Raw genomic sequence first — 12,845 nt, 5'->3', positions numbered from 1 at the left:
TTGGTAGATGATGAACGGATTTTCTGTGGGGGGACTCAGCATGGCTTCTTTTCTGCTCATATACCCGATCCTGCCAAGGATCAAATTTGGATCCAAGATACAATGCCACCTGAACCAGGTCAGATCACATTTCCCAATTTGTTCATTCTTGCTCCCACTCTCAGGCAGATGGCTCAGGATGTGTCCGCGGTGTCTCAGACTGGTGCTGGAGAAGTCACACATCCGCTTGAAGTTCCTCGAGATGAGTATGTAACTCCTGGAGTTGATTCTAGGATTGTGGGTCAAATCTACAGATCTGCAAAGGCTAGTGCTATGCGAGGTGAGGAGCCCCAGCTTCCTGTGTTGCCGGCTGATGACACTTTGCCTCCTGAAGCAGATGCAAGGGCTGTAGAGAGGGTGTATAAGGCAGTGATGGACAGAGCTGTGAGAGATGTTGCACTTGAGTCTGGGGGGGGGGGGGAAAAACAGACTAAACAGGTAGCATTTGGCAAGCTGCACATGCTGAATTTAGTAGTGCCAGACATTCTGAAATCTTTTCTTTTAGTTTGATGTCGAAAAAAAATGATGCTATCCTGTTTATGGAAATGTTTATGCATACTTTGGTAATTTGTAGAACTATGTGTAAATTTTTATTTCTATTTAGAGAAAAAGTAGTGCAATGTAGCTGATTCCTAGTTAAAAGCATGATAAGAAATAAACAATTTTTCCAATAGAGAAGATCATGAGTGCTAACAAGGTTCAAGAAATAGTCAGGTTTAAGGGACTTGGTAGGACTAGCAGGCAATAGAGAGCATATGCTTTTGGTAAATTGTAGAAAGATCAAATTAGGAGTAGTGAGTAGGGAAACAACCAGAAAGAGATTCAAGTACTCACCTCCAGGAAGTTTAGCCAAAATAGCCAAAATAGTGCACTGATACATACCAGGAGAAGGAGGTGTAGAAATCCAGCTGATTCCCCAATGATCTTTGCAACTAGAGAACCTCAGACTAACTGGTTGAGATTTCTGTCTCTAAAAAACTCCTTCCTTTTCTAGGATAAAATTCTGGCTTTGAGAGCTTGAACAGGGTAATTTAAATCTAGGCAATGGGAGTTTAGTGGCAAGTTGTTTTTGATAAGAATTTTCCAGTAAGACTGAAAGATGCAGAGTTAAGCAAGATTGGGTATGAGTTTTTGTAAAAGAACCCAAAAAATCTTCTGTGCCATAATAATCATGAGATATGCCAGAATGTCCTTTGATGGTTTGGGCATTCATTCCTGTGTGATTCTTCGGATTGTAAGTTATGAATTCAGTGATTTGTGTGTTGCAAGTGATTTTTGAGCCTTTTGTGATTTGAGTGGAATTTGTGATTTGTGTTGTGTAATTGATGCAATTGCAGTTGCAAATGTGATACTTGTTAGTAGTGTTCATGGATTGGGCTTGAGATTAGATGAGAAGAATCATTTGCAGAAAAAGATTGGAGGTTTCCGACAAAAAAATAAGGAACCGGCGGTTAGAGAGAGCCGTTAAAGAGACGTTAGAAGAAAGGGACAGAGAAAAAACGATAGGAAGTAGCCGTTACCGAAAGAGGAGGAAGCTCAGGTGAAGGGGAGAGAGAGTGGAGAGCCATTTTTTTGCATTCCAATTGTTATACCACTACAGTGCGTTGTGTTTTACTTCTGCTTGTCCTATTTGGTAGGTCTAGTTTTACGTCTTCGGATCTTGATTTCATGTTCGAAAAGATATTAACCCTTTTACTAGAGAAGCATCAGAAAGTCTGAATTATAATGTTTTACTGGTCTAGTTAAGTTTTTTTCTCCCCTACGTGTTTGAAGTTTTGTTCGATCATTCATTGTGTAATTCTTGTTTTTTACTTCTTTTCCCTCAATGAATGAATTGCAATTTTCTTTACTGTATGCCTTGGCTCAAAATCTTACATGTATTTTGAGACTGCCGGAAACAATTTCACTTCTTCAATACAAAACTAGTCATAAAAACCCAAGATGACCGAACTTGTAGTAGAAAAATCTCACTCAAATGTTGATTCATTAAAACTCCATCTTAAACTAAATTATATAAAAATCCCAAAATTTTAAAATATTAATACAAAAATTCCAAATTTCAAAATTGGTTTCATCAAATTTTGGTTTCATCAAAATTTTATTTTTTGGGGTTTTTGTGTTACTTTTATTTTGACGGGTTTTTTGTGGATGGATAGTGACTCCTTTGGAGTAATAATGTATTTACTTCAATGGATTTTTTGGGACCGAATTCAATATATATTTACTTCAATGGATTAGTGTAAGTAATAATGTACGATGCAAGATCATTACTGTTGAGATATCAACACAAACTTCATTTAGAAAGCCCAATAAAGCCCATGTCCGTTTGGTAATTCTCTAGAATTATCCAGACTACAAATTAGCTAGAAAGGCATAGAAGTATCTAGAGTAAACAGGAAAAATTAGGTGCTAGAAATATCTAGCTTAGTCCGATCTCTAGTATGTTCTTATAGGCGGTCTCTAGAATGTTCAAATAGCTAGTATAAATAGGAGACACTAGTCCTTAGTTGTAAGAACCGATTAAGCTAGGAAGTGAGTGATCGAGTGGAGTAAGGTCAGTAAGGTTGTGTGAGAATTTATGTTTGTACAATTGTGTGTAAATTAACTTGTGATTAATAAAATCAAGTTTTTCACAATGCCCACTTAGCTTCTCAAACTCAACAATTACTGTATCAGTTTAGTATTGAGCTGATACGGATCCATATCATTCTGATACATATATAAATATTTTACTATTTATTCATTATATGAAATTCCCAAATTATTCATTATATGAAATTCCCAAATGTTTACTAACATCCGACCAAGGAGTCAAGGACTCATAGATGTAGCTAATTAATAGACAGATTTGTTAGATAAAACAGCAAAATTAACAGTCAACATGGGTCCATATCGGTCAATATCACCGAAACGACCGTATCGTATAAGTATTTTGTTAAGGTAAGAGTTCTAGCATTTCCCGTGTTTCGCTAGAGCCAGAATTTTGCTATATACAGATAGATTTATTATCTGCGAATCTCGCACAGATAAACCCCAAACCATTATTTTGTTCAGTGAAAATATATTCTGTGCCCTCCAAATGATTTTCTATCTAACAAGTAAGTTATCTAGTGCGAATAAGTTAGGGTTTGTTTATTTTCTCTGTTAAGGACAATGAACAGTAATTTTAACAGGGATGATAATCCCGATTACTACCGTCAACCACATGCTTGCCATATGACAGGATTTGAAACAAATGCTTATTTGGACGTCGATGAGCATGGCAGCACCGCAAACAATTGCAAGAATAGTACAACAGATGAAAATCAATCAGAAAACAAGAGAGATCAGATGTGTGCAATTTGCTGGGAAGATATGGAAGTTGGTGGAACTACTACTATTAAGAAGTGTTCACATAAGTTCCATTATAGTTGTATATCAAAGTGGATGAATAAGCAAAATACTTGTCCTCTTTGTAGGTCTGTGATTACCAAGCTGGTGGGGTTTTCTGATCGTTGAAGAACACCATTCGATTAATTTTCAAGTTCGATAGCTATTAGAGAAGCATCTTTAGGTCTGAATATATTAATCTTTCAAATAGTTTATTTATCGTTTTTTTTCTTCTTGTTGCTTGTTTGCAGATTATATTCTGACTTCCCATTAAGTGATTCTTGTTTTACTCCTGTCTATCCGAATGAATGAAATGCATGCATGTCCATCTAAATTCTGCTATAATATGCTTGGGGTCATGCAGTCTTTCTTGGCTCATGATGAATCTTACATGCATTATGAGACCTGCCGAAAACAGTTTCAGTTCTTCCATATATATATATATATATATATATATATATTTACTTCAATGGATCAAATGATAATGTATCTAAACTGTGTTTATATATCGTCTTTATCTATGTTGGAAATTTATGAATATGATGCATATTGCATACATGGTTGCGAAGAATATCGTGAAACCAACTAAAACTCCTGCAACGACGCCCATGAAATCATTTTGGTACCCGTAATGTACTTTTATGTAAGATTTAATCATCTGATCTTCCATTCCAGGTACCTTTATCATATCTTCCAAGTCTCCGTATTGTGATAATATCAACCCGTACACTGTCCATGCAACAGGGCATATCCAATAATACCATACCCACCACTTGGGAATTCTCTGCAGTTTTTCAAACAAGTAGAAAAAATATATATTAGCTGAACGAAATAGTTGTAACTTTTTTTTTTCTTGTACACGAGTATCTGATAACAAGAATTACCGGCCGAGGGATGAAGAAACCAGAAAAGAGGTTGAAGAATCCGTAGAAACTTGAAGCGAGGATAGCTGCAGTTTGAGGGTTTGGAGTGATGGAGACAGACATCATTCCATAGTAGGTGAAGTATAGGAAAGTTAGGAACGTGATGATGAAGAACCATAAAAACTTAGTTGCTGTCCATTCAAAACCCAGCATTGCATACGCAATGACTGAAAAATATATTGCCTGGACAAAGGCGTATGGTATTTCTACGACCACCTGCAAAATCAAGGTGAAAGTTCAGCATACATTTCATAGAAAAGAGAGAGAGAAGCTTTTTCTCTTACTTGTGCCATGGCATAAGGTAAGGCAGAGTACATCCCGGCAGCTCTTTCCCTATAGAATACTGATCTTTCTGTAGCTACAACGGGTTGCACGGTAGAGCAATTTGTGATTCCAATTGACAAAATAGAGAAAAACATTGCTCCAATAACTATGTTTAGGTCGCTAGAATTGTTCCTGAAACATAGAAGACACGCAATGTCCAAAACTCAAAACTCATGGTTTAAATATCATCATTCCTCAGGACTAGTAAATGGTACTGACATTTTTGCGCCGATCATCCAAAACATTGATCCGAGCAAGAGTCCAGCAGTCAAGCTGAAGAAGAATCTAGCAAGGTTATACTCCGGGCTTCTCCAGTAAGTCCACCACTGTTTCCAAAGGCAGGATTTAAATTGCCCCCAAGTTGATTGGGAATATTGTGTAGGGAAATAAAGATCTTTTGCTCCCGAAGATGGGGTGCTGAGTTCCTTAACTAGCGTATTGTTTTGTCTATTTCAGAATCCAACATCATGCATATTAGCTAAATATCAATATTTACACCTTCAAAGATTTTTCAGGAAGTTGAATACAAGAAAACATATCATGACTTACTGACACAAAGCTGACATTTTGTAGAACTCTGCGAAATCAATTCCGAGTCTAGCTTCACTCCCAGATGAGCTTGCTTCAAGCATCCATGTTGCTGGGTTGTACTTATCTTTGATTTTCGGGACGCCTGGAATAGCCTATGACAGGCGTAGAAAGAAAAGGAAAAAGAATCAGCCTAATATTTCAGTCTCGGCCTCGGGAGCAATATTACTTGCAAGTTGCAACTGAAAGCACATAAGTACCTCAAAGTATTCGATAACTCTACAAGAATTCCTCCCTAAGGGACCTGAGTAGATAACGTGTCCTCCCCTTTTCATCAATATCAGCTAGTGCAGAAAAATAATTAGTAAATAAACTGCATGCGTCATGTCATATGTACATGTGTGAGAGAGAGACTAACCTCGTCGAAAGCTTCAAAGATATCAATGCTAGGTTGATGAATTGTGCAGACAACTGTCCGTCCAGTGTTGACAGTATTCCTAACAGTGCGCATGACAATGGCAGCAGCCCTTGCATCAAGACCAGATGTTGGTTCATCCATGAAAATGATTGAAGGGTTAGCAACTAACTCTACAGCTATAGTCAATCTCTTTCTTTGTTCTGTTGATAAACCAGTGATCCCTGGAATGCCCACAATTGCATCCTTAAGAGTATCGAGTTCTACTAGTTCCATAACTTCTTCCACAAATATCTGAAAACACTTTTGACTTCATAAGTTAATTACAAATCTGCGAACGCCGAAAAGGGTTTCTGATCAGAAATAAGTAGCTAAGTTCTTACCATCTTGTCCTCATCGCTGACTTGCTTTGGGAGCCTAAGGAACGCAGAATAAATCAATGATTCGCGAACCGTAACTTGAGGAGAATGGATGTCATTTTGCTCACAGTAACCTGAAATTCTTGCGAAAGTTTCTTGGTTCTTAGAGAACCCTGATATTCGAATATCTCCTTCGGTGTATCCCCCGGTTTTTCTTCCAGCAAGAACGTCCATAAGTGTGGTTTTTCCCGCTCCACTTACTCCCATCAGTGCAGTTAAAATCCCAGGCCTAAAAGCTCCAGTTACTTCCCTTAGTAATTGAAGTCTAGTTTCAGTCTCCCCTTTTGCCTTAAGTTCCTGTTTAGTTCAATACAATGAGTATTAAAAAGATTCGACCTTATTATTCAAAAACAGAAATAGATGTAGCAGTGTAGAGAAAAACTTTACCGCAGGCATATGAACGTAGTAATTTATATTGTCAAAAGACATGGAAAGTGGCACAAATGGAAGAACCATTCCTCTCTTGCTAGCAATCCTGTTCGTTTCCCCAAGAGCTGAAGGAGCGCCATTTCTACTTGCATTCCGTAATGTTACCATTTCCGCTACTCCTGTAAGATTGCAAATTTGGTTCATGTTTAAAGCCTTTTGGTTGTCCCAGCATTGTAGTTATATATAAACGAGATTACGTCATAGGACATTGCTATTTCTTACTTGGACTAGTTTTATGCATGCCAACTTCCACCACGTGAGCCCTTTCTTCTGGTATAATCGCTTGGGGTCTTCCAATAGCTGTTATAATACGAAATCGATTATATTAAGAGGCGAATTTTGTAGTTGTAATTAGTTACTACTTACTACATAAGTATCCATTTAAAGAAAAGTGAGTTTAGAAATTTACGATTTAGGTATGTAAGTGCAATGGTGAAAAGACAATTGAAAACAACGGCGAAACCCAAGAGTGCTGCTGATCCAATCCAAAACCAGTTGCTCCGAGGAAAGATATCAAACTTTTCAAGTACTGCAACTCCCACTGCTGTTGCATTATCAGATGCCTGTAAATCCGATCGCAAATTTGTATAAATATATCGCTGGCTAATTCGTATCATTGGAAAAAATAAAAAATGATATGCAACATACCAATCTGTCCATCCACCTTGGTGCAAGCATCTCGTTGACGGCCAGAGCATCAAAAGCATATGACAATGGTGAAGTCCAGTAACCCCAACTCCACCATTTTGGAATCAAACCTGTTTATACCCCCAGAGGGAGATTAAAGAAAAAGAAATCTACTACAAAATAAAGAATGAAAATCTACATTGTTTTTACTATAATGCTTACTGTGAGGGAGGACAAAACCACCGAGCATGAATAGGAAGAGAATAGCAAGAGAACCAAAAGTGCTAGCAATGACCATTGACCTGCAAACACTTGCTATGGCCCTAAATGCTCCTGCTGCCATTTGTTGTAATAAGAAAACAACCATGAATTGCTTGAAAAGCCTTCAAAGCAACAGAAATCCAAGAAAAAGTAAGCAACACTTTACATACAAAGGAAAGAGTCAGCTTGAAATATTGAGCAGCAGTCATTCTTACCTTTCGGGATTTGGTGCAAACCCGATTGGATAATATGTCAAAACCATCCATACTAGGGACTCGAAAATGGAAATTGGGATCCGAAGTATGACAGTAGGAAGTGTGAAAGTCCAAGGTGGATAGAAAAGAAGGTCTCTTTGTTTATAAAATACAGGAAGCCTAATGATAGTGATAGCAAGATCAGCAAAACCATTGAACATGTTGGTATTGATAGTGAACAGAAGTGCACCAATGTAAAGTCCTGCATTTTCTTCGTTGTTATCTTTATGTTCCGTTCTTAAGAAAACAGTTGAACTGACAAATGCTAAGAATACAATCTGACAAAATCTGAAAATGTAGACGAACGAGTTTCTTTTGATGAGTAGCCACTCTTTAGCGAAATTAGCTTTGAGAAGTTGAACCTTTGGAAGTGAGTACTTGGTGAAAACAAGTGCTGATTTATGTGAATAATTCTTGTTGTATGGATTCGATAACTCATTTCTTAGACCCTTGCCAACATGAAAGTCGTTGAATTTGTTTGCAAACTCGGTTACCGATATATATCGATATGGCTTGCTCTTGTCTGCCCAATAGATCTCTTGATCCTTCCTCGACGTGACCTGCAATACATGCATTCCCATACATACATGAGTGACAATGCCATCCTATATTGACCACATAATTCCTCATGTAGACATCTGACCATGGAACGCACTATGCATGAACCTTCATGCAGTGCTCGCTCCATGGTCAGTGACCAGCACCAGTCCTGTGCGCGCAATCGGAAACATACCTCTTGTAAGAAATCAGCAGTGCCCTTCCTTTCGGGACACCGAAAACCACAAGTCTCGAAGAACTCGAGGACATGATCGCGTGGGCCCTGATAAATAATCTGACTGTCTGACAGAAGTATGATATCATCAAAGAGATCAAACGTCTCAGGAGCAGGTTGAAGTAATGACATCAAAATGGTTGCTTCAGTGAGATGAGCAATTTGTTGCAAACACTTGACAATCTGATATGTCGTAGAGCTATCTAAACCGGTTGATATCTCATCCATAAACAATGTCTTCGTGGGTCCCACTGTCATTTCACCTGTACAATGATGAAACATCCGTTTTCAATTAGTTTGAGAATGATGTTGCCATGACCTCATACTCACACAATCTCCATGGTCATAAGACATTTCTTATGACAGGATTACGGCGATATTCATCTAACTTTAACAAATGAGTTAATGATCGAAGAAATATAAAGGAAAAACCTGTTGTAAGTCGTTTCTTTTGGCCACCAGAAATTCCCCTCATCATTTCATCTCCAACGATTGTGTCCTTGCATATATCGAGTCCTAATAACTAAAACAAAATAATTATTAATCCCAGCAATATTTATAGTTTTAAACTTATGTTACAAAATTCAACTTGATTAGAATCTAAGTTCTAATGGCCTTACTTTCAGAGTATAATCTGTTTGGAGGGTACTTTCAAGTCCTTCAACTGCACATGCCTTCATAAACAAATCAACTTCTGCCTCTTTAAAAATTCCAGCATTCTTTTCCTTCCTCAAAAGTTCAGCTAATAAATCTACATATATATCAAATTATTGTGTTTTTAAGAGTCCTTTTTTTTTTCAGAAAAAAAAATTTGTTTTGGTATGAAATAAATAGGGAATACCATATCTTGATCCAACTCCTTGGCACCTAGCAGAGAAATCCAAAGTTTCTTTTACAGTCATTTCAGGCAAATGAATGTCATTCTGACTGATATATGCCGACGTCTTCTGGGGTACAAATTCGTGGAATTTATGCCCATTGTATGTTACTTCACCCTTCATCTGTTTTATGAAAATAAAATTTGTAAAATTCATCACATCAAGCAAATAATTAAAAACATTTAGATGAAATTTTTTATATTAACCTTCAGATCTGGACTTAGCTTCCCTGCCAACGTGTGCAACAATGTCGTCTTTCCGGAGGACGGAGGGCCTAACAGAAGGGTCATCCTATGAAAGGCAGTACCAGGTTATGAACGTGCGATCTGCTTGCATTAATACTAGTATTAACTCATAAAAGTAAAGCAAAAATCCGATTACCTTGACGGTTTTATGATCCCGGAAACATTTTTGAGAATTGTGAGGTTTGTTCTTCTAGCTGCATTGATTCCTACAATTTCAAGAGCTGATTCCACAATATTTCTTGCAGTGTTTAAAAGTGTAGGTAATGCTCTATTTCCGATGTAACATTTTGCTTCAACTGTTACATTCTCATACCTCACCTCAACTGTTGGTAATTGAACATTGACCCTGCAATATTGAACCAAAAAATTGGACAAAGAATAAATAAATTATCAATCTTTGAGTAATTGATTACTAATTAAGAAAATTAAATAAAGAGGAATTTAAATACATACCTATCTATACGGTTTCTGAATTTCCTCAAGAACTTGTCATTATCTTCTTCAACAATCTTAAATACACTCTCAATAAATTCTTGTTTCTGGTTCATATCAAGAGTTCTAACATCAACTTCTTCATGCTGTACTTTTAAAACACTAGTATGATTATTTTCATTTTCCTCTTCTACATATGATTTGAGAATACTTGTTCTTAATCTACTATAAGTTGGCAGTTTCTCTAAAGCCGCCCATTTAAGTGCTTCTTGATCATCTTCACCGACGTTTTGATTTCTCCTTGAAGTGCCATAACTACTACTAGTACTTACAGAGAACTCTCCTTCTCCTTCTTCTTCTTCCATATTGTTTTTGGTTGGGTTGAGTTTAGGTCTCTCTCTCGCCCTCAAGAACAAAACAAAAAGAATTACTCCCTCTCAGAGATCCAAACAAAGAATTTATGAGGCTCATTGTAGTGGTGAATATATATGGAAATATTAGCTAGAGCTTTAGATTAAAAGAGAAGAGAAAATGGGATTTTTTCTTTAATGGACTTTGCGTAGGCCAAAAGGATTCACAGTTCGGTTTTTATTACTTCGTCTAGGTTTGCCATTTTTGTCATTCAATTGGTGGGGATTAAATGAGCTGCAGAAGTCGCACTCGCTCTATATGTAGCCATACCTCTGATCTACATCATAGCCAACCATGTTCTATAATTTCATTACAGGCTTAGAACAGTTTATCATATGTAGTTTCTTTTAGAATATGCATCTTTAATGTTTTTTTTTCTGTTTTTTTTTTTGATGCAAAAAATATGCATCTTTAATTGCATCATTTTTAACTTAACAAATGAAACATGTACAGTTACCAATGTAAACTCATATTTAACAAATTAAATTAATCTCATATATTAATAAAAATATTTATCTTAGATTTGATGTATTAATTTATTTGGAAATATTTCAAAGGGCTGATAAAAAGAAATAAAATTAGAAGCACATTATACTATATCGTAAAAAAAGAAACAAACAAAAAGTTCCTCTCGATCTTTTATAGTTCTACACTGGAAAAGGAACAGAAGGCAATAATAAAGGAGAGAGCAAAAAATGGAATGGAAGTTAAGGATGAGGTAATTAGCTTAGCTAGATGAATTCCAAAGAAAAGAAAAATTAGCTAGATGATGTTTGACACATTATTAATTGTAGTATTTAATGGTTCTTGTTGTTTTCCTTTGTTCATTTGATATGTCCAATAAAAAGCCTGAAGCTGATACAAGCATTTTGCCGTGTGAATAAACGATCCGTCCAAAGGGCAATTTGCAATTTGCAAGTAGTCAGTTCCGTCTAATCTACGATTCATATGAGACTGCCCGGGTTAGCCCTTTAGCCCATCCCTTCAGATTTTTGATTCTTTATTGGGCTTCATTGTGACTGTTGGCGCAGGCGTAAATAAATAATGCTTAGTGATTTCAGGGTCCGTCGGGTGAGCGACGGATGAGTGGATGCGGATTTAATATCACCCGGGTTCAATCCATTTGAATGGCGGGAGATTTTCTTCTACTCCAACCCATTACCCGCCGAATATGACATCTATGGGTGTGCGGATGAGCGAGTTAGATGTGGATGGATTTGCATATATGTTTAAAAAAAATATATAACGGAAGTAGATAAATATTGAACATGAGTAATATAATTTGGTTTTAAACTTAGATTACTAAAATATGAGTAATATAACTTAGTTTTAAAGATTAGATTTCTGAAATCTAAGTAATTAACATAACAAGAGTAACACCGTCTTTCCGACAACTAAAATTATAATATTTATTCATTTGAAGACTTCCAAACAATACAAATTTGATATTTTTGGAATACTTTGAGGACCTTCAACGTATCTTAATAGGAAACTATATATATTATCTATTAAATCTCTATAATGACCTTTGTATATGTACAATATTAACATTATTTTTAGGGTCGGGTGTCCGACAAGTTGGTGATGTTCCGCCCGCGTTCAACCCGTGAAAATTATCGGTTTAAAATTTTCACATGCATCCAATCCTCCAAAAAACGGATTAGATATCCACCGTCCAAATTCGGATTGGGCTGGGTAAAATCCTCGGATTTGGGTGTCTTTGCTCATTCCTGGTAGATTGAAAAAACTGCAGTAGAAACTAATATGTGAGTAATGAAATTTGTTGAAATCAATCCCTTGTTTCTGAGTTTCTCTTAAAGTTATTTATACATTAGTACTACCCAAGTTTTGACAAAAACTTTAGTTTACCTAGTTCTTCCAAAATTAAGGTTTGGTACCTAAATTTTCATTTTCGGTCAACTGTCGACTACAAAGTTTAACTTGACAAATCATGTTAGGTTAAAATTTATTGGTAAATAATAACCAATGTTTTTTTTCTTTTTTGAAGCATCCATTTTATTAGATTAAATTGGGATTACACGTGGGTATGTTATGCCCATAGAATTTGTTATTACAATAGAACTTACTAGTGTAGGACCCGTGCGCTGCACGGTCTCTGATTGGTTGTCCCAAGTTTTTCGGATTCTTTTTTTATTATGCAGTTGTCTCAAGTATAAGCAATTATCCGAAGTTTAAGCGATTATCACCAGTACTAATAAATAAGATTTTCATGTTAAAATGAGTTTGTTTTTCTTTTTAACGGGAAAAGAAAGTGTCAAAATGAGTTAACTTTAGTCTTTTTCGTCTATCTGACTCTATGTGTCGTATCATAGGCTTCTTATTTTTTACAAAAAATTGGTTAAAAAGACCAAAATTAATAATTCCTGGGTGAAAAGGGACATTTTGATTTTGATACTGTTTAAATAAACAAAAATTTAAAAATAGCCAGGATGTAAACAGTTTCATCCTACCCATTTTCAAATACTTTTTCTTATTTTTAATTTACATCAGGATGCATC

At 36.2% G+C, this 12,845-nt stretch overlaps 2 protein-coding genes across 4 annotated transcripts; one reads left to right on the top strand and one right to left on the bottom strand.

Moving 5' to 3' along the window:
- Positions 1-3,192: 3,192 nt before the first annotated feature.
- Positions 3,193-3,720, top strand: LOC113341606 (peroxisome biogenesis factor 10-like). The gene is made up of 2 exons (XM_026586426.1): positions 3,193-3,497; positions 3,660-3,720. Exons 1-2 carry the CDS (start codon positions 3,193-3,195, stop codon positions 3,718-3,720), a joined length of 366 nt encoding a protein of 121 aa, XP_026442211.1.
- Positions 3,721-3,786: 66 nt separating this feature from the next.
- On the bottom strand, positions 3,787-10,385 carry LOC113341617 (ABC transporter G family member 29-like). 3 transcript variants are annotated; one of them, XM_026586432.1, is made up of 21 exons: positions 9,937-10,385; positions 9,620-9,829; positions 9,445-9,529; positions 9,202-9,361; positions 8,981-9,111; positions 8,793-8,883; positions 8,322-8,623; positions 7,550-8,148; positions 7,296-7,456; positions 7,095-7,204; positions 6,856-7,009; positions 6,669-6,746; positions 6,405-6,565; positions 5,982-6,314; positions 5,602-5,901; positions 5,444-5,527; positions 5,205-5,338; positions 4,875-5,102; positions 4,616-4,787; positions 4,293-4,547; positions 3,787-4,192 (listed from the first exon to the last, which is right to left on the bottom strand). In XM_026586432.1, exons 1-21 carry the CDS (start codon positions 10,278-10,280, stop codon positions 3,923-3,925), a joined length of 4,362 nt encoding a protein of 1,453 aa, XP_026442217.1. In that variant the 5' UTR covers positions 10,281-10,385; the 3' UTR covers positions 3,787-3,922. The 3 variants fall into 3 exon arrangements, with proteins under 3 accessions (XP_026442217.1, XP_026442218.1, XP_026442219.1); XM_026586433.1 differs by having other exon boundaries at positions 5,602-5,892; positions 9,937-10,384; XM_026586434.1 differs by lacking the exon at positions 5,444-5,527.
- Positions 10,386-12,845: the final 2,460 nt, after the last annotated feature.

The sequence above is a fragment of the Papaver somniferum genome, unplaced genomic scaffold, assembly GCF_003573695.1.
Source record: "Papaver somniferum cultivar HN1 unplaced genomic scaffold, ASM357369v1 unplaced-scaffold_3, whole genome shotgun sequence".
NCBI lineage: Eukaryota > Viridiplantae > Streptophyta > Magnoliopsida > Ranunculales > Papaveraceae > Papaver > Papaver somniferum.
The sequence above is the reverse complement of the archived record's forward strand: the minus strand, read 5'-3'. Positions and strand labels throughout refer to the sequence as shown.

Excerpts from the sequence above, each read along its gene's own strand:
- LOC113341606 (XM_026586426.1), top strand. The coding sequence starts at position 3,193 with ATGAACAGTAATTTTAACAGGGATGATAATCCCGATTACTACCGTCAA. Across the intron at positions 3,498-3,659 it reads AATACTTGTCCTCTTTGTAG|ATTATATTCTGACTTCCCAT; the intron begins GTCTGTGATTAC and ends GCTTGTTTGCAG.
- LOC113341617 (XM_026586432.1), bottom strand. The coding sequence starts at position 10,280 with ATGGAAGAAGAAGAAGGAGAAGGAGAGTTCTCTGTAAGTACTAGTAGT. Across the intron at positions 9,362-9,444 it reads AGCTAAGTCCAGATCTGAAG|ATGAAGGGTGAAGTAACATA; the intron begins GTTAATATAAAA and ends TTCATAAAACAG. Across the intron at positions 8,884-8,980 it reads AAACAGATTATACTCTGAAA|TTATTAGGACTCGATATATG; the intron begins GTAAGGCCATTA and ends ATTTTGTTTTAG.